At 61.4% G+C, this 19,192-nt stretch overlaps 2 protein-coding genes across 6 annotated transcripts; one reads left to right on the top strand and one right to left on the bottom strand.

Annotated features, from left to right (window-relative positions):
• Positions 1–299: 299 nt before the first annotated feature.
• On the bottom strand, positions 300–3,468 carry COPZ2 (COPI coat complex subunit zeta 2). Of its 3 annotated transcripts, none has more exons than XM_069786148.1 (9): positions 3,421–3,468; positions 2,715–2,783; positions 2,397–2,478; positions 2,138–2,229; positions 2,000–2,055; positions 1,683–1,760; positions 1,316–1,367; positions 1,121–1,230; positions 300–617 (listed from the first exon to the last, which is right to left on the bottom strand). In XM_069786148.1, exons 1-8 carry the CDS (start codon positions 3,436–3,438, stop codon positions 1,135–1,137), a joined length of 543 nt encoding a protein of 180 aa, XP_069642249.1. In that variant the 5' UTR covers positions 3,439–3,468; the 3' UTR covers positions 300–617; positions 1,121–1,134. The 3 variants fall into 3 exon arrangements, with proteins under 3 accessions (XP_069642249.1, XP_069642248.1, XP_069642247.1); XM_069786147.1 differs by having other exon boundaries at positions 300–608; positions 2,397–2,511; positions 3,421–3,466; XM_069786146.1 differs by having other exon boundaries at positions 2,397–2,511; positions 3,421–3,466.
• Positions 3,469–7,198: 3,730 nt separating this feature from the next.
• Positions 7,199–17,170, top strand: NFE2L1 (NFE2 like bZIP transcription factor 1). Of its 3 annotated transcripts, XM_069786497.1 has the most exons (8): positions 7,217–7,280; positions 7,709–7,834; positions 8,021–8,230; positions 8,664–9,175; positions 13,630–13,845; positions 14,470–14,559; positions 14,943–15,104; positions 15,454–17,170. In XM_069786497.1, exons 4-8 carry the CDS (start codon positions 8,666–8,668, stop codon positions 16,783–16,785), a joined length of 2,310 nt encoding a protein of 769 aa, XP_069642598.1. In that variant the 5' UTR covers positions 7,217–7,280; positions 7,709–7,834; positions 8,021–8,230; positions 8,664–8,665; the 3' UTR covers positions 16,786–17,170. The 3 variants fall into 3 exon arrangements, with proteins under 3 accessions (XP_069642599.1, XP_069642598.1, XP_069642597.1); XM_069786498.1 differs by lacking the exon at positions 7,709–7,834 and having other exon boundaries at positions 7,199–7,280; XM_069786496.1 differs by lacking the exon at positions 7,217–7,280 and having other exon boundaries at positions 7,567–7,834.
• Positions 17,171–19,192: the final 2,022 nt, after the last annotated feature.

Here is a 19,192-nt window from a genome sequence, read left to right on the forward strand (position 1 = left end):
ATCCCCACCCTGGGCATGGGAGACGGTGGGGGGCTCCTCTCCTTTCTGCCCAGACCCACATGGCCACAGCCTCCCTGCCAGCCCCAGGCCAGTCTGTGCTGGACCCCATTGATTTCTAGTGGCTTGAAATTATGAACCCGCAGAGAGTGGGATTTAACAGGAAAACCCAGAAATGGCATCTTTTCCTCCAAAGAAAATGCATCAAAGAGCGAAAGAGCCCCCGGAGCCCAGCCTGGATGGGTGACGTACCCACAGGGACCCACCACCCCAACACGGCTGATGGAGAGAGGACGCCCAACTGGGGAGGAAAACTTTATTTGTGGCCAGCTCTGGCTGGCAGTGAGTGGGAATGGCAAATCAATTCTCCTTCATTAGTGCTTATTTTTTCCCTTGATATTATAAATGCCAGAGGCGGATATGAGAACTGGCAAGAGGCTTCTGCAGGCGATGCGACTGGGGAGGAGCCAGCCCGGGTATCCAGGCTGGAGCGCGGGGTCTGGGCTGAGGTTGGAGTGGGGGGGATGCCAGAGAAGGTCCGTGTGTCCTGCTGCCGGGTGACCCCAGAGCCGTCACGTCAGTGGGGATGGCTTGATGTGCTCCCTGGTGGGCTGCAGGACCTGGTACGAGACCCCAGGGATGGGGACAGGGCCTTGGGGTGCCCTTCCCAGCCCGACGCCTGGGTTTCCTTGGATGGAGGGGGGGGCACACCTCATGCTGAGCAATTAGGGGTGCGTGGGACCCCATGGTGGGGTGGCAGTGGGAGTGGGACCTAGGGTGCACCCCATCTCCTTCCTGCTGGGTAAAGCTGGTCAACCCACCCCCTCATTAGTGAGGCTAACGAAGCACTTTTAACTTGGGACACGCTCTGCTCGCACAGAAAGTTGTCATCAACCTGGGGGAGCAGGGAAGGGGACCGGCAGCTTTGGGAGCAGGGCTGGCTGGGGCGAAGGGGACCCACTGGGTGCCCCAAGGTGGGGAGCATCCCCTCGGCACCCATCCTGCTCGGTGCCTATCACCCACGAGTCTGCCGTAGTTGGGAGTTTTCCGGCAGCGGCTGGACCCCGACCCCAATCCCTTCCCATCCCCTCCGGACCCCTCGGACACAGGGAAGGGTTTGTACCTCCTCGGCGATGCCTATTCGTGCTGGCCAGTGTCCCCTGAGTCCCTTCGCTCCGAGCTGCCCGACAGGTAGTCGAAGAGGACGAAGCCGTATGCCGCCGGCTCTGGGGCCTGGAGGGGGGGAGAGAGGCTGAGGAGGGTGGGAAGAGGCAGAGGAGGGTGGATGAAGGCCATGGCACAGGATGGCTGCACTCACCCGCAGGCTCAGCCGCTGGATCACTTGCTGAGGATCGCTCTCCAGGATCACCCTGCGGAGCCGCGCGGTGCTGTGCTGATCCCACTGGGATCCTCCTGGCATGGGTCCCTCCCAAACCCAGTTGCACCCCACCGGGCATCACCCCCACCGCCCCGTGCCTCAGTTTCCCTCCCTGTGCAAAGCCCTGGGATGCCCTGACGATGGTGGCAAACGGGGGTGCCCAGCTCCCCCTTGGCACCCTGAGATGGGGCCAGAGATGGGACCAGCCCCTTCCCAGCACCCTGAGGGACGATGCCACCCCCTGTCCTTGCAACCCCCAGATCTGTGGGCTGCTTCTCCCCCTCCTTCCCCCTCCGCAGGAGCTCACCCCCTGTCCACGATCTCATCCACCACCAGGAATGTCCCCTCCATGTTATCCAGCAGCCAGCGCTTCTCCACCTCCTTCCTGCGGGCGAGAGAGTGGGACATGTCGCTGCATCCACTCCCGGTCATGGCTCGGGGTCCCGTGCAAGGTGCTGGGACGCGGACCCCTGCCATCCCAAAGCGGCACCGGCCCTGTCCCACCCAGGGCGTTAGGGGACAGGGGTTTCATGCCGGCACACGCAAACTGCTGCCCTGTGCCCTGCCTCAGCTTCCCCACCCGAGGCACATGGGTCTGGGGGTCGGGTGGTCCCGGGCACTCACCGCAGGAGGTGGCTGAGGGCGTCGAGGAGGCAGGCGAGCACGGCCGACAGCATCAGCTGTGGGAGAACTGGGGCGTCAGCGAGGCCACAGGGGTCCCCAGGACTGCCTCTCCGCCCCCCCCCCCCCCCCCCAACCTACCACGTTCTCCTGGCAGCCCCCCACCACGTAGAAGAAGAGGTCGACGCTGCTCCTGTAGACGACGGTGAGTCCTTCCAGACAGGCGATCTCCCCTACACGGGTGGCACGGGGACACGGGACAGTGTTAAAGTCCCCCGGGACTGCGCCGGAGGGGATCCTGCTCCAAGCCCTGTGCCCCCCCCTTCAGCATTAAACCTTTTGCAACCATGTCCCCCCCTGTGACTGCAAAAACTCCCACGTGGGACCCTCCCCAGCTCACCACCCGTCTGGTGGGTCTTGCTGAAGATGTTCCTCTCGAAGGCCGCCTGCTCCTTGGCCGTGGGGAAGGTGCCATCGTAGTACTGCGGGGACAGGCAGGGTGGGCAGCACAGATCCTGCGTGGTGGTGGTGGGGGGGGGGCAGGTACCGGGACCCCCAAAACCCCCACTGGGACCCCCTAAGGTTGCCGCCAGGACCCCCCAAGACCCCACAGCCTGACGGGGAGGGAGATGCCTGAGCCAGGGTGAGCGGAGGGGGTGTTGGGGGGACCTGGGCAGCATCCCCTGGGGAAACTGAGGCAGGGGGGGCTGGGCTTCACCTTGGCCAGGAGACGCTGCCCGAGGCTGTCCAGGATGAGCAGGGCCTTCACGGTGTACAGGGAGGGCTCCTTGGCGGGGGGAGAGGGGCTGGGGCCAGAGGGGCTCTGCCCCACGGTGGGTCCAGCCACCCCCAGCCCACCCCGGGCTCCCCTGAATCCTCTCCCTTGGGGTCCCCCCGGGTCTGGATATTGGGGACCCTCTTTGATCCCCGGTCCCGCCCCCACTGCCCCCCTGCTCCCTGTCCTGCCCCCCCCATTTCTCCCCATTCCCCCCCAGTTCCATTTCCCCTCTTCTTCCCATTTCTCCCCTCTTCTTCCCATTTCTCCCCTCTTCTTCCCACTTCTCCCCTCTTCCCCCGTCCCCCCACTCCCTGTCCCCCATCTCCCCCCGTTTCACCACGGTCCCCCCCCTCCTATCACCACCAGCCCCTTTCCCTCCCATTGCCCCCCCCCCCGGTCCCCATCATTTATCCCCATCGCCCCCCCCACCCCGCTTTCCCGCGTGTTTTTCCTGTGCTTTTTTCCCCCGTTTTTTTTCTCCCCCATGTTCCCCCCCATGTTTTTCCTCCCCTTTTTTCCCCATTCCCCCCCCCCGTTTTTTTTCCCCATTTCTCCCCGCTCCCCCCGTCCCCCCGCCGCCGCACGAAGTTCCCGGCGGGGCTGCGAAGCCCCGGTCCCATTCCCGGTCCCATTCCCGGTCCCGTACCGGTCCCGCGGGCTCCATGCCTCCGCCACCCCGGGCCCCCCCCGGCGCTGCCGTGCCCGCCCCCCCCCCCCGCTCCGCCCCGGCCCCTCCGGTCCCGCACCCAGCCTTGCCTCGTTGCATCCCGAGCTCAGCCCCCGCAGGGACCGGTTGCCCCCCCCCCGGCAGTAGAGCGGGGGGGAAAAAAGGGGGGTCCCCCAAACTGGGGGTCCTGCACCCCAGTGTGCTGCGGTGCGTGGACGCAGTGGGGGAACGGGGGGGACGGACACACGATACATATGTGGCCGTGGGGGGGGCTGTTCCACCAGTGCCCCCCTCCCGCACACAGACACCTCTTTTGGGAAAGGACTGATCTGGAGGGGGGCAGTGGGGTGGGATGGAGATTGGGACCCTCACGCACCCCGAATTGGGAGTTCAGGGAAGCCACTGCGGGGGAGGAAGGCTCAGCAGTGTGGGGGGTTCATCCCTCACTTAACCTCTGCTGCATTTAACTTGGGGTCACCCCCAACCCCCCCGGGTGACCAGGGGGAGGCGAGGGGGGGTGGTCCTGGCAGCGCGGGGTCCAGCCGGCGGCTGCAAGCACGTCCCTGATGCAGGACGTGGCCTCTGCTGGGGGGTCAGTACCCCCCCCTACCGAGTGCCATCACGGGTGACCCCCGCTGTGGGGCACAGGCCCCCCCCCCCCATAACCCTGCTCCGCTTGCACCCAAATCACCCTTGTTTGCTTTAACCTCAGGAGCCAGAGCGTTTCCCTACGGCGGGGGCTGAACCCACGCGGGGAGCACTGGCCACAGCCTGGGGTGTGAGGGGCAGCAGGACACGAAAAGAAACCGGGGGGGAGACAGTTTTCCCATGGGAGCACTGGGGAAGGGGCTTCGTGCCCCCTCTTGCCAGCACGAGGCACCGAAAGGTTTTTGCCTGCCCGAGCTGGAGGAGGGCTGGGAGCCGGACAGGGCACAGGGACAGGGATGCCTGCCAGCCTTCCAAATAGTCCTGGGGTGGAGGGGGGGGACACACTAAAAATAATTCCCCGAGGGGCAGCCCGGCTCGGGTTGCTAGCAGGAGGCTGACCACAGCCCTGGGGAAGTTTTTAGGACGTTCCCATACACCCATTTTTCCCTGTGGGGTGCAGGGGAGGACAACAGGGAGATGGTGCCCGAATAAAACTCTCTCAGTGGTCACTCTTGGTGACCATTGGGGTTGGCAGCACCTCCAAATTTCGCAGCCGGTGTGCAATGTGCCGAGCGGTGGCTCTCAGTATCGAGGGAGAACCGCTGTGGCAATGGGGCTGTGCCCGTCCGCCCGCCGGGGCCGCCGCCGTTGCCTCAGCAAATTGCCGGTTGCGGCACAATGTGGGCTGGGGCGGCACCCCGGCTTTTGTGGGTGTTTCGTGGCTTGTTTTCCAGAAGGAGATTAGTGAGACGGAGCAGCTGGAGCAGAGCAAGCCCATGGCCCAAAATCACTTGGATCTGGGTGCTTCCAGGCTCCTCACCACCTTCCCCTGGCTGCTCCGGTCCCTTTCCCTGCCGTGCCTGTCTCCCTGGATGCTCTGGAGCATCCCTGCTCGCAGCGTTGGGGCTATCCGGGTTCAGGGGGGGATGCGCAGCCTGTCCCCCATCTCTCAGCTGTGCTGGCAAGCTCAGTCCTTGCCATAAAGAAGGGGGCTCCGCTCGCGCTGCTGCCCTTGGGAAGACACCCCCGGTTGGGAAACCTCACCCTGCTGCGAGGCGTTGTAGCCCACGCTCATTTTCCACGTTTTTTTGGATGAAGTATTGTCTCTGGCATCCTGTTTGTCCCGGCAAGTTTCTGGGGCAGGGAAGAGGGTGTCTGGTTTTGGCAGCTGCGGCCGCTCTGGGCAGCTGCAGCGTTGCAGGAATAGCAGGCAGGGGTGGTGCTGCCCAGCTGCCCTTACCTCCTACCTGCCCACCTCCGCTGCCAGGTCTGGCAGGGGCTGCCCCTCACCCCGTGGGCACCAGCATTGATTTGGGCAGGAAGCCCACATCGATCGATTGGGGAAGGTATAAATAACCTGCTCAGAGGTGACAGTTTTAACGCCGACCCTGCTTTGTGCTTATTTATTTAGTTTATGGAGTTCCCGTCAGCGATCTGGTGGTTGACCATCCTGGAGGGGCAAGGACAGGACGAAGGCCTGATGCTGGCCCTGCTCCTGCAGCTGTTCACAGCACCTTTCTGCCTCTGTTCCTGCAGCTCGTAATGGGAGATCCCGGCATGTTTTGTCGAGTGGCTGCAGAGCCACCGGCTGCATGGCGCAGGTCCTCAGGCACCCGGTGAGGTGGTTGGGATCAGTTGCAGCGTCTCTCTCACCTCCGCTGGGTAGTCACTGCCTCAAAAGGCATCAAACATCAAGACCTCGGGTCAAACTCAAACTGGCCGGTGGGTTCCCCTGTGATTAGCAGCAGTGCTCGTGGAACAACCCATGGACAGTGCGACTGTTTTAGGCTAAGGGACAGCCAGACACATGGCCAAGTCCACAGCACTTTGCTGTGAGCAGCTCAAAGGCGGCAGCTCTGCCTGCGTGGTGGTGAGCCCTATCCTGCTCCAAGCACCAGCACCCCAGGGGCATGGTGCCCGGCTTCCCGCCCCACCAGTGCTGTCCCCCTCCCTGCGGCTCTCGGCCAGCCCAGGTCGGGGCTGGGAGTTACCTCTCTCTGACACAGCCATTTGCACCTCCAGCAGCTCCCACCGCCACGGGCGAGGAGCAGCCGACCGGGAGAGCTCGCTTTTCTCAACCTGAAAACAGACCTGGGCCTAATGAGCAGGGGTATGCCGACTGGGCAGCTGCTGGAGCGTGAAATTAAAGACTTTTAATTAGCGAAGGGCTGGCGCAACGAAGAAAGCGTAGCGCGGGGGTTAGGAGGCGATGCCCTGGCTGGACTCCCAGCCCCGCCACTGACTCACTGAAGGGCCTGAGGCGAAGCTCCGGGTTCGGCTGTGACTCCGTCCTGCCGAGGAACCTGCGAGGGCGGCGGGCGAGTGCAAGGCCGGGTCACGTTTAGACAGCGTTATCAGCCCGTGGGGCTGTGGCAGCGCAGGGGAGGCCCCTGGGCCGCTCTTGGGGGAGGTGAGCAAGGCCGAGGAGCCATCTCCCCGCCGCAGGCCCCGCTGTGGTGAAGCCCTGGAGGAGGCCCAAAGCCCCCTCTACCCCCGGGAGGTGTCGGGGATTGGGGACCCTAGGGACACGGGGGACCCCCGGGGACATGGGGGACCCCCAGGGGGGCGGTGGTGGAGCCTGCGGGGCGATGGAGGCTCCGCCATGGCGGTCCCAGGCCTCGCCCTGCGTTGGGGGCCCGGGGCGCCTGGTGCCATGGCAACAGCTGAGGGGCGAAGGGGCGGTGCCTCTGAGTCGCGGGGATTGGTGAGCGCCGCTGCCTGTCAAGCGCCCAGACGGGCGGCTGGCTCCTGCGCGTCGTCTCATTGGCAGCTGCCGCCGCCGCTCGGCGGAGGAGTCGCGTTCCATTGGGCGGTCGCCTTGTCACTCAATCGCTGCGGGGGGGGCGGGTCGTGTTGACTGGTTTCCCCTCTTCGATTGGCCCAGCGCGCGGCCGCCGGGCCAAGCACAGGGCCCAGCGCCTCTCTCCGCGAGCCGATTGGCCGCTCCGCCTGCCTTTCCAGGCGTCGGCGGCGGGGTGGGGTGGGGGGAGGGCGGGAGCAACGCTTCACCAGCCGCCTTTCATTGGGCCACCCCTTTTCGTCCCACCTCCCCTTCGCGGGTCCCGATTGGCGGCGGTGCCGCGCGAGGCGGGAGGGGGAGGTGGTTGGTCAGGGCGGGGAGCGGGAGCGGGGCCGGCGGCGGCGGCGGCGGCGGCGGGGCCGGGAGCGAACGAGCGAGCGGCGGCGAGCGGGTAGCGGCGGGCAGCGGCGCGGATGGGGCCGGGGGTGCGGGTCGGGGTGAGGGTGAACCGGGTCGAGAGGCGCTGAGGTGGACGGTGAGGCCGCGCCGTGGGGAGGGGGGGGGGCGGGTCACGAGGCGGCGGCGGCGGCGGCGGGGGGGCGGCGGCGGCGGTGGGTGTCTTAAAGAACCCGGGGCGGCGGCACATGGCCCCGCTCGGGACCCCCCGGGAGGGGAGTAGAGGGTAGTGCTGGGGCTTTGGTGGCTCCTCCCGGGTACCGGGAGCCGCCCCGCCGGGTTGGGGATGGGGAAAGGGGGGGGGGTGGCCCGGGAGGGGCGAGACCGGGAGTTCCCGTTGGCCAGGGATGCTTTGCCGGTGGTGGAAAACCCCTGAGGGTTTTCTTGGTTTTTTTTTTTTTTTTTTTATTATTATTTGTGGAGCCGCTGGAAAGTGGGGTGAGGAGTGAAAGGGAGTCGGAGCTGGATTCCTTCGGAGAGAGGGGAAGTTGACGCACCGGCCTAAGAATAGCTCAGGGAGGGGAAGTATGGACAATATTGTCACCAAAGGTAACCTCCGCCGGTCGTGTCAGGAGAAAAAAAATAAAATCAGCCTTTCTAGTGATATTCCCTCAGCTCTTCAGGGGTGGGAGCCCCGGGGGAACCGCCGTTTCCCGGTGTAGTAGGTCCATGTGCAACGTTTAGGGTGGTGCCTGGTCGGCGCGTTATCGCGTTTGCTCTCCGGTTTTATTTCAGCCGCTGATGAAATTGCAGCCAGAAGCGGAGGAGTGTTTGGACCTTCCCCTGATCGGGACCTTTGACTCGTAAAAGGTTCCTTCAAGAAGCTTCGCAGAGCAGAAGAGGGGAAGAAAGAGCAGCCGGCTGTCAGAGGGAGCAGTACCCCATCCTGGAGCGTGGGGAATCGGGGGGGGCGAGAGGAGTGGCTGTATGTGGAGTTTTTGGACAGTAAGTCACGTGGATTTTTATGTAGCTGCATGGTCTGTGTTAGAAAACAGTTCTGAAGGAAAGGGCAAGAAGAGAGGGTGGAGGCTGCCTTCTGGGGAAGAGTTTGTTCCTTCTTGAGATTTAAATCTTTAGTTACACTCTGCTGGTCGACCACTGAGTTCCAGAATTTTAAAAGGAAAACAAAGTCGTCCTGAACCCAAAGTCTTGAATGTTCTTTAAACTTTTATCCTGTTGTTGAGCGATAACCTGAATGCCGGAGTCATTGCTTTTTTTTTTGTTTGTTTGAAAGTGGGGCAGAAGAAAGACAAACCCAACCAACCTGTTGTGTGGAGAATTCATCCGACGCTGGTGTTTTGTTGTTTTGGTTTTGTTTTGTTTTGTTTTTTTTTTTAATTCCCAAACCCTCCACCTGTTTTCTTTTCTCCTCTGCCAGAAATGCTTTCTCTGAAGAAATATTTCACCGAAGGCCTCATCCAGTTCACCATTCTGCTCAGCTTGATCGGTGTTCGTGTGGACGTGGACACCTACCTGAACTCACAGCTCCCACCTCTCCGGGAGATCATTCTTGGCCAGAGCTCTGCTTACACCCAGACCCAGTTTCACAACCTGCGTAACACCTTGGATGGATATGGCATCCACCCAAAAAGTGTAGACCTGGACTATTACTTCACGGCTCGCAGGCTGCTCAACCAGGTGAGGGCCCTGGACAGGTTTCAGGTGCCCACCACTGAAGTCAACGCCTGGTTGGTGCACAGAGACCCCGAAGGCTCTGTGTCTGGTAGCCAGCCCAACGCCGGCATCGCCCTAGAGAACGGCGGCGGCCTGCAGGATGGGAGCAGCCCTGACAACGGGGTGAGAGAGAGCGGAGCTGAGCAGGGCTTTGGGGAAGAACTGGAAGATTTGGGAGCAGTGGCTGCCCCGGTGAACGGAGACCTGACCAAAGAGGTAAGCAGGACCTTCTTTTGCCTGTGGTGGGTGGGGGGAAGGGGAGCCTTTGCGGGGGGCTCTTGCCCTCTGGTACCCATCCAAGCGAGCGGTACTCTGTACATTGTGCGTGTTTAGCACTTGGGAAAAGTGGGTCCCTGCTTAGGAATGGCATAACGCTAAATTATGGTTCAGTTAGAGGGCTCTAGGGATGTGTGTGGGGTGGGTTTTTCCTTTTTGTTTGTTTTATTCTTGGTCTGAAAGTAATAGTGGAAGGAGGGGGAAAGGATCGGGGTCAGCGTTTCAACCTGTGCGCGGAGCTTTGTGTTGTGAAACCGATAAAACGAGACTGGGAAATAAACAGGGGCATTGGGTAACAGCCTCATCCCAGGTGCCGAGCGGGTGGTTGGGTTACTTGGTTCTGGAGTTCATCCAGTGGCGATGTTTATTGCTTGGTTTTCATCACAGACGGGTGGGGAGAGGTGAACTGGAAAGTGGTTTATTTTTTCTGTCTGAGCACAACCTTTTGGAGGCTGTGATGCAATGCTGGTCCCCGGGAGCTGCTGCTCTTTTTCCTTTTTGGCACCGCTCTCTTTGTCACGGCATGTTCGGCGTTTCCCTGGCCGTGGCTTGGGGGACATTAGTGCTGATTTGCCGCGTCGGGTCCTTCCAGCGTTGCTCTTGCGTCTCGTAAATTGTGTCTCGGACGAGCTGCTGAGGCGTCTGGGCATGGAGGGAGCCGAATTCAACTGCTGCCACCCCTCTCCCCTGCAGCGAGGGGTGGGCAGCTTCACAGGCAGCTGTCGCGGATGCCTGGGGCTTTTGTCATGTGGCTTCGGCGCAGCAATAGGCAGGGAATCGAGTGAGGAAAGCGGTGTGAACGCGTGCACGCCAGAGAGACAAAGGTGTCGATTGTTTCGGGTCTGGTATTGACGGATGAGCAGCGGGATGCTGCTGTAGGAAGCGTGGATGGTGCCTCCGCTGTACCTGCGGGCAGCTCTCCCCTGCCCGTGGGGATCTCCTGGCTCCGGAGGCGTTCAGGCTGCGGGACTGAGGGTGAAAACCCCGGTCTGGGTTTGCAACTGGCGACCTTGGAGGCGTCAACAAGAGGAGCTTCTGTTGGAGGGTGGCAGAACACAAGGCAAAACGTTCACACGTTCAGCTTCTTCCCTGATAATTGAGAGAGGTAATTCCCTGTCTTGGGAACGGGGAAGAATTTGATGAAATGCTTTGTACAAGGTCACGCGCAGCCCCTGGAAGACTTTGCTGTCCTTCCCCAAGTCTGGTGTTCTTGGCTGAGGGCATCGGGTCTGGAGAGCCCTTCAAGTGCAGTATAGAGAAACGGGGATCAGAATTTAGAGAGAAATGCTGCAGATTTGAGTGGCAAGAGGCCGATAACACTGCTGTTTTCCAGAGGCCTGTTTATTTCTGTCTTAAAATACAGTTCTGCATTAGATGCCATTGCTGCAAGTTGCCCGTACATGGGGTGCGGCTGCAAACCCAGCCAGCTTGGGCTGGACTTGCTGGGAGTGAAACTCCTGGCCAGCCTGGGCAATGCTGGGTGGGAAGCACGCTCCTCCACGCTGCGGTTTTGCTCCACTCGTTCCTTCAGGGAAGGGTGGGGAGATCTGGGTCTGCACCTTCTCTGATGCCGGGTGTTCAGGCATCCGTGCTCTTCCTCAGGTCTCTATTTTCTGTCTTTTTTTTTTTTTTTTCTTTTTTTTTGCCCCCCAAACTCTTGGTTTGGACAGGAGGGGAAGGTGCAATGGGTTCCAGGTGTGCTGCGCTGCCGGGGGCACAACGCCCGGGCACCCAGCGCCAGGAAATCCCGTCTGCCGAGCCTTCCTCGCACACCCACGTCACACCGTCGCACCGTCACATCGCCCTCTCTCCCCCCCCCCCGGGGCCAGCAAGACCGTACTCGCTGCTGGTGTGACGCTTCAAAGCGCCGAGTCTTATTTCAAAGCGTTATCCTAGTGGGGTTTCTTTTTTGGGGGGGTGGTTTGGTTTGGTGTTTTTTATTTTTTGGTGTCTTTGTCTGGAACCTTGACTCCCTGAGCAGCCGCCCAGCCTTTCCGACGGGAATATCGTCTGAGCTCTGCAGCTCCCAGCAGCTGCTGCCTCTGGAAGGCACCTGCAGGGCTTCATCCTCCCCCCCCCCCCATCCCCATCCTCCTCCCATTCGTTAGGTGGACGATGATGATATGCAGATGGCTTCAGGGCCGGGGTTTAAATTTTTCCATGACTTTTCCTGGCACTTAAAATATTGCGACTCCCCGCGGGTCGTGTGGGCCAGGCGCGACCTTGCTGGGGGAAGAGGGCTGTTATTAATAATTTTAGGAGCTGGAGCTCGCCCTTGGGTGCGGTGCGGGGCGCTCGGGGTTTGCGGCGCTGGCTGACAGCTTGGGGAATCATCCAAAATGTGGGGTTTTTTTGTTTTGTTTTGGGTTTTTTTTTTTTTATCCTGGGGTGGGGGGGTGCCCCCTCCTCGTTAGCCTAAAGACAAAGCTGGGTTTAAGCCCGAGTACTTCCCTCCGCAGCATTGGGGGTGGGGAAGGGGGGGGTGGGGGGGGGAGGCACCGGCTGCCCTGTGCCGTTTCCACAACAGGAGGATAAAAATACGCGGCCGTCAGACATGTGATGAGCTGGTGGTGGTGCTCAGCCCCTTGTCCCCGGCTGACAAAGCCCCCCCCCCCGCCAGCTGAGGGAGGGTGGGGGGGATCTCCTTACACTTGGCCTTGCCTCTCCAGCCGCCATCGTTACCGCTCGGTCCCGGGGGGGGCCATGTCCGTTGTGAGGGGCTGTGGGGGGGGTGAGGAGCGAACGGGGGCTTTGCCCTCGGGGTGAGGGGGCGCGGATCGCCCACCACCACCACCAATGCGGGCCGGGGGCTCCCGGGGGAGGGAGCCAAGGTCACCCCGGCCTTCCCTGCCTCCTTCGGGGAGCGCAGTGGGCTCCGGGATGAGCCCAACCCCCCCCCCCCCTCCCGCCGGTGGTGCGGGCCGGCGCGGTGCAGGGCGAGGCCGGGCCCGGGGAGGGGAAAGGGGGGGGCGGCGCCGCTGCGCCAGGGCGGGGGAGCGGCCCGGTGGGCACCGCGCGGCCGCTCATTGGCCGAGGCGTCGGCCCCCGGTCGGTGGAGATTGGTCGGGGCGGTGGCCTCCGGTGGCGCGGATTGGTGACGAGCGAGGCGGCCGGGCGTGGGGCGGAGTTTGGACGATCCATTGGCGGAGAGAGAGAGAGGAGAGAGAAGGGGGGGCGTGGCTCGAAGCCGCCGCCGTCGCCGCCGCATCCCGGCGGGGCGGGGCTGCGGGGGGAGAGGGGGCGGGGCTTGGCGGCCGCCGCAGCCAAGGTAACGACGGGGGAGGGGCGGGCGGGGCGCGCCGCAGCCCGGCCCGGGCAGGGCGGCGGGAGCCGAGCCCAACCGAGCCCGGCCCAGCCGAGCCGGTGCAGGGGTTGGGGGGGGAGAACCGCCACCGCCAGCCCGTACCGGGGGAGCGGAGGCGGCTCCTGCAGCAGCGGGGCCGCGGGGCACCTGTGGCCGGTGGGGCGGAGCGCGGCTCCCCAGCCGTTCCCCGGCCGGCGATGCGTGCGCGGCGCCGCGCCCCGACCAGCCCGCCCCACCATCACCGCCGCCGCCGTCGTCGCCTCCTCCTCCTCCTCCTCCTCGCTCCCCACCCGCCCCGTTCCTTTCCCCGGGGACCATGATCGGCGTACGCCGCGGCCCGGGCGGCAGCTGGGGACATGAGAAAGGTACCGGGATCGTACCGGGGAGGGAGGGAGGGAGGGTGGCGGATCCCCGGCGCCGCGGGGATGCTGCCGGCCCGGCGGCGGCGGGGGGGGGGTGAACCGGGGCGGGGGGGGGGGAAGCGCGGCGCGGCGGCGCAGGCTACCGGAGGCGGGGGCTGCGGGGCGGGGACCGGCGGTTTGGGTGCAGGGTAGGTTCCGTGGCCGGGGGAGGGCGGGGGGGCTGCCCGGAGGAGGAGGAGGAGGAGGAAGGGGGGTTGTGGGGGTGCTGCGGGCAGCCCGGTAACGACGACGGCGGCGGCAGCGACGGTGGTTGAAGTTGCATCAGGTGGGTGGAAATGCGGGGATTTTCCTACCGGCGCACCCCACCCCTTATGCAAATGGCCGGGATGGCACCACGGGCTGATGCAAGGCGGCCACGGGCGAAGCCGCCACCGCCGCTAACGGGGGGCCCCGGTGGTCCCAGTCGTTTCTCCCGGTGGAGAACTGGCGGCTCATGGGAGGCGAGGAGGGATGGGCCGGCGTCACCTGCCATGCAGAGCCCCGCAGAAGAGCTCTCGGGGACCCCCGGAGGCAAAAAGGCCCCCCGGGTCGTCGAGGGAAGGCGGGCGGAGAGGAAGGGGGTGCTCGCCCGTGGGAGCGGGAAAGGAGGGGTGGGGGGGTGTCCCTTGGGAGGGGCCGGTGGGTGGGGACCCTGCCCAGGGCTGAAGGAAATCTGGTCTGTCTTTCAGGACATCGATTTGATTGACATCCTGTGGAGACAGGATATTGATCTCGGCGCTGGGCGAGAGATTTTTGACTACAGCCACCGTCAGAAAGAGAGCGAAGTGGACAAAGAGCTGAGCGATGGGAGGGAGCGCGGGGACAGCTGGAGGAGCGGAGGGAATGAGGTCTTGGATAGAAACCTGCTAGTTGATGGAGAGACCGGGGAGAGTTTCCCTGCACAGGTAACACCCTTGGGCCCGACGAGTTGGGGGTCTGTGCCCGCGGTGATGCAGCGCGCCGGGGGTCCGTGCTCCCGCCGAGGCAGAGGGGAGGCGAAGGGCCCGTCGGCCGGCTGTCGGAGCGAGCGGCATCGCACGTGACTTTCACTGGGGGTTCTGCTGAGCTGCAGGATAAGGGGTTTGCCCGGGTGGACGAGAGGATTTGATGCTGGGAAAGCGCAGGCTGCCTGCCGGGCCGGAGAGCCGCAGTCAAGGCGGGCAGGGTAATGGCCGTGTCACCGTCGGCAGGACGCTAGGACGAGGGCGGCTGGTTCTTGCTGTGCCTTTCGGTCGTCTGGCAGAGGCGGTGGCGCGAGTAGGCGCAGAGTCCCCTCCAGCCTGTAGCCGAGTCCTTGCGCTGGCAGTAGGTGAGGCTCGCCGGGAGCGGAGGCAGCACGTTTCCTTTCCCCGCTGCGCTCGGGGGCCGCTCTGACGCTCTCCGGAGCAGGAGGATGGAGTCTGCGAAGCACTGGGTGGGGCCTCTGGCTCTTTTTGGATGCGCTGTAATAAAGCTCTGCTGTAAGGAGCTCGTTTCTCATCACCACCTCCCTAATCCTGGGGCTACAACTGCTTGTGTTTTACATTCAGGTGCCCGGTGCGGAGGATCAGACAGCCCTGTCCCTGGAGGAGTGCCTTAGGCTGCTGGAGGCCACCTTCCCTTTCGGGGAGAATTCGGAGGTGAGTGGATGGGGCGATGGCTTCTGCCCCTCAGTGGATCCGGAGGCGGTGGCGACGCTCCTTCGCTCGCTCGCCGGCGTTTCGGTGCCTCTTGTACCCCTAACCCAGACCGCAGAACCGGCAGTAAATTGGGTTAGCTTGCTTAAGGAGGCTCCAGGCATCGTGCCTGCGAAACTAGCAGTAGGGGGGTGGTCACAATTAATTAAAGACTTCTGGCTTTGCTTCTAATTAGTTCATAGTGAACTGTGGAGGAATAACTGCAACCAGTTTGCTTTGAACAAAGGAGAAGCGATTGCCCGCGTGGAGGTGGAAGGGCATGCGGGATTGCCGGCTCCCTGGCCGCGGCTGATCAGCCGGGGACTGACTCTGCCTCACGTGGTTAGTTTCCAGCTGCGGATGTCTCCACCCTGAGTGAAGCCGTGCCCGGCGAGAGCAGGTCCACGGGCATCCAGACCAGCCTGCTGTCTCCTCTCCTCACCGAGACCGAGTCGCCCTTCGATCTGGAGCAGCAGTGGCAGGACCTCATGTCTATCATGGAAATGCAGGTGAGCTCGAGGTGGGGGGGGGGTTGTGGGAAGGCGTTTGCCCCTCCAGGCGTGTGTTGCTGCTCTGTTGAATTTAGGTTCGATGGCTGTCCCGAGCACCCAATTCCTGGGCAGTCGCGGTTTGGGGTTGGTTGCAGCTGCTTTAGTTTTGCCCCAGCCTGTGTGGTGACACTGTGCTGCCCGTGTGGCGGTTGCTGCTGCTGTCTGAACCCTCCTGCAGCTGGGCCACTGGAGAGAGCCCCTTCCATGGGGTCTAGAAGCATTGTCCTGTTTCTTTCTGGCATGCACCAGGAGTGAAGGCAGGGCTCGAGCGTGGCTCATTTACTGAGCTGTTTCGCATCTCTTCCAGGCTATGGAAGTGAACAACACAACTGCTGAAAACCTGTACAACGGCACGAGCGGAGACCTGCTGACTTCTAACTACAGCCTCGCTCCGAACACTCCCATCAATCAGAATGTCAGCCTGCATCAGGCCTCTCTGGGTAGCTGCTCACAGGACTTCTCCCTCTTCAGCTCAGAAATCGAAAGCCCCTCTATGGCTGGCAGCTCGGCCCTGCTCCAGCTGGCGCCGGACAACTCCACCGGCCTCAACACCACTTTCGGCTCCACCAACTTGAGCGGCATCTTCTTCCCTCCGCAGTTGAACAGCACAGTCAACGAGACGGCTGGCCCCGAGCTGCCAGACCCGCTGGGAGGTCTTCTAGATGAAGCCATGCTTGATGAGATCAGCTTGATGGACTTGGCGATTGAAGAAGGTTTCAACCCGGTGCAGGCCTCGCAGCTGGAAGAGGAGTTTGATTCCGACTCAGGTCTTTCTCTGGATTCTGGCCACAGTCCTGCTTCTCTGAGCAGCTCAGAAGCCTCCTCTTCCTCCTCCTCGTCCTCTTCGTCCTCATCCTCTTCCTCCTCCTCGTTTTCTGAGGAAGGAGCTGTCGGCTACAGCTCAGACTCTGAAAACGTGGACTTTGAAGAAGCAGAAGGGGCGGTTGGATACCAGCCAGAGTACAGCAAGTTCTGCCGCATGAGCTACCAGGACCCATCGCAGCTCCATTACTTGCCTTACCTGGAGCACGTTGGCCACAACCACACCTATAACATGGCGCCAGGGGCCCTGGATCCTGAGGAGCCCAAACTGCCCAGCGCGGGGAAGAAGAGCAGCAAAGAGAAGCCGTCCGAGTTCCTGGACAAGCAGATGAGCAGGGACGAGCATCGAGCCAGAGCCATGAAGATCCCTTTCACCAACGACAAGATCATCAACCTGCCTGTGGAGGAGTTCAATGAGCTCCTCTCCAAGTACCAGCTCAGCGAGGCGCAGCTGAGCCTGATCCGCGACATCAGGAGGCGAGGCAAGAACAAGATGGCTGCCCAGAACTGCCGCAAGAGGAAACTGGACACCATCCTGAACTTGGAACGGGACGTCGAGGACTTGCAACGGGACAAGTCCAAACTGCTCAGGGAGAAGGTAGAATTCCTCAAATCCATCCGCCAGATGAAGCAAAAGGTGCAGAACCTCTACCAGGAAGTGTTCGGCCGCCTGCGGGACGAGAACGGCCAGCCCTACTCCCCCAGCCAGTACGCCCTGCAGTACGCCAGCGATGGCAGCGTCATTTTGATACCTCGCGCCGTGGCTGACCAGCAGGCCCGGCGGCAGGAGAGGAAACAGAAAGACCGGAGGAAGTGAAGGGACGGCGACGCGGGAGGAGTGGGACACTCGCTCAAGTGAGAACTGGAGAAGGGCTGAGCCTGGAAGTACTTAGAGGAACTTTCATGCCTTCTTATCCGATATATCTTCTCAAAAAAAAAACGTGACTGCTGCCGGTCAGTGTACGGGAGAGACTGCGGGACCTGCAGGCTGAGTTTTGAGGGCTCCCTGCGGGGAGGGACGGGGAGAAGTGGACCCTGCACTGGCGAGCCCGGCGCCTTCCACAACCTGGAATCCTTTGAGCGCAGGAAATGAGCTGGCATCACTGGTGGTGAGATTGGCAGAGGTGGAAAAACTACTGTTAGGAACTGGCTTTAAATAAGAAAAGAGATTTAAGCAAACGAACTTAAAACAAGTTATAGGAGAGACATTTTTTCTGAACTTCCAAAGTTCTGTGATTTCAGGTAGTTGGGGTTTTTTTTTTTCTTGGTTTTTTTTTTTTTTTTTCCTGAACCAGTTTTGACATCGGTGTGTGTGATTCAATCTGACTTAATTCCAGATTAACCAATGTCCCTTCCTAGATCAGACCAGTGCACACATGGAAACACAAGTGGTGTGACTTCCATTAACCCTTTCCAGCCTGAGGAAGCTCAGAGGGGGCTCCCGGGAGAACTGTTACTGTATGTGTGGAGGAGCTGCGACGCCTCGGGGAGGGGTGGGGTGGGCGGGCACATAGAGCTTTAGAATTTTGGGGGGGGGGGGTGGTTGTGTGGAACTGGAGAGGGTTAACAGAACCAGTGTGATATGCGTCCCCCCACCACACTTCAGAGCATGTCACTGCCGCTGAGCCAGCGCCGTGCTGGGACGCTGAGACGGCACACGCAGCAGCCTGCATGCAAACGCTGTCTTCTCCCACTGACTGGCTGGGGAACTGCTTGGGGAGGAAGGTGGGGAGGGTTGTTGGGCCCCTGGCGGCCCCCCCCCCCTTCCCCGGTCGGCGTACAGCACAAGGGGAGTGGAGGGTCCCCACCCCAGGCCGTGGGCTTGTCACTTATAGAAATTAGACAGCTGTTAGGATTCCTGTTTCTTAACCGCGCTTTGATTTTTAGGGCTTCAGCCCTGTTTTTCCCTATAGGGTCTAGAGTGCTTGTGTTGAGTAAAAGGGAGAAGCCCAAACGTTCAAAGCTGCTAAATGTTCTCTTTGCCATAAAGATTCAGTGTAACCGTGTGATCACATTATAGGATTCTCTTCTGTCCCTAGGTGTTGGTCTGACTTCCTTTGTTTTCAGGAGGGGGGTGGGGGTAGTGCCTTGATCACTGTCGGTCTCCGCCACGGAGACCATCCTAGAAGCTGTATTTACAATATAGCACAGCTGGGAGTGTACTGACTTTACCAGCAACTGAAAAAGCTTAAAAATGGCTTTTCCTAGCCAGTCCTGTGCATGTGATACGGGGTGAGGGCGGCGCGTCGGAGGGAAGACTCGGGGTGGTAACTCAAGGGAAGGAAACCTGGTAATGCCGGAGGGAGGCCTGGAGCTGCTGAGAGGGAAGATGTCTGGTCATAGGCACGTTTTCCGGGCTATGGGAAAAGTAGTTGGATCTCGGAGCGCATTGCGGGGTGTTCGGTGGGTTCGCTGCAGCCCCGAACAGCGTGAGACGGACTCACCGAGACCCCAGCAGGCTCTCCCATCCTGGAGTCCTGAGATTCAACGGCTTTACTTACGCATGAGATGAAGCACAAGTGGTGGAGATGTGGGTGTGGGGAGGTTGGAAGGGAGCCCTGCGTGTATGTTTTAAATTATTTTCCTCTTAGAAACTTTATTTTAATGATCTGTGACCTGTCAGGGAAAGAAGAGAGATTGTGTGAGCACAGGACAAAAATAAAACGGCTTATTCACTGTACAAGCATTTGTTTCATGGAATTTTTTTTTATTTTTGTAAAAGATTAAGCGTGTCGGGGAAACAAAACAGCCTCCTCTTGTGGGTCCTTCTCACCCACGGTAGCTCCTGGCTCTCTTCTGCTGTGCTGAGCTCAGAACAGGTCTGGTTTGCCTCCAGCAATGGTCTGGGGAGGGAGTCGCTGTCATCCCAGCCTGCAGGTAACAGGCTTGGAGGGGAGGAAAATGAAAGGCTCCTCGCTTGTGGGAAACAGTCAGCTCTGGCTTAGCTGCTTTTTTTCCTTGCTTCACAACAGTATCTTCTGAAAGAAAGCTGAGGAAAAGTGTGTTTCTAGTTAAATGTGCAGCTGCGTGGTGCAAGTTGTGCGTCCCTCGGACAAAGCCACCAAAGCTGGTGTAGTTCAAAGGCCGGGGCCCAGCTGGGTGCAGTGTGTGGCCGCGGGTCAGAGCTGCCTTGGCACAGCCTGATCCCTCTCCTTGGCGTTTCGACTCCTGGAGCCGGAGCGCGGTGTCCTGCTTTCCTGTTGGGTGAGCAAATGGCATCGGCG

This window comes from Haliaeetus albicilla, chromosome 7 (genome assembly GCF_947461875.1).
Source record: "Haliaeetus albicilla chromosome 7, bHalAlb1.1, whole genome shotgun sequence".
Lineage (NCBI taxonomy): Eukaryota > Metazoa > Chordata > Aves > Accipitriformes > Accipitridae > Haliaeetus > Haliaeetus albicilla.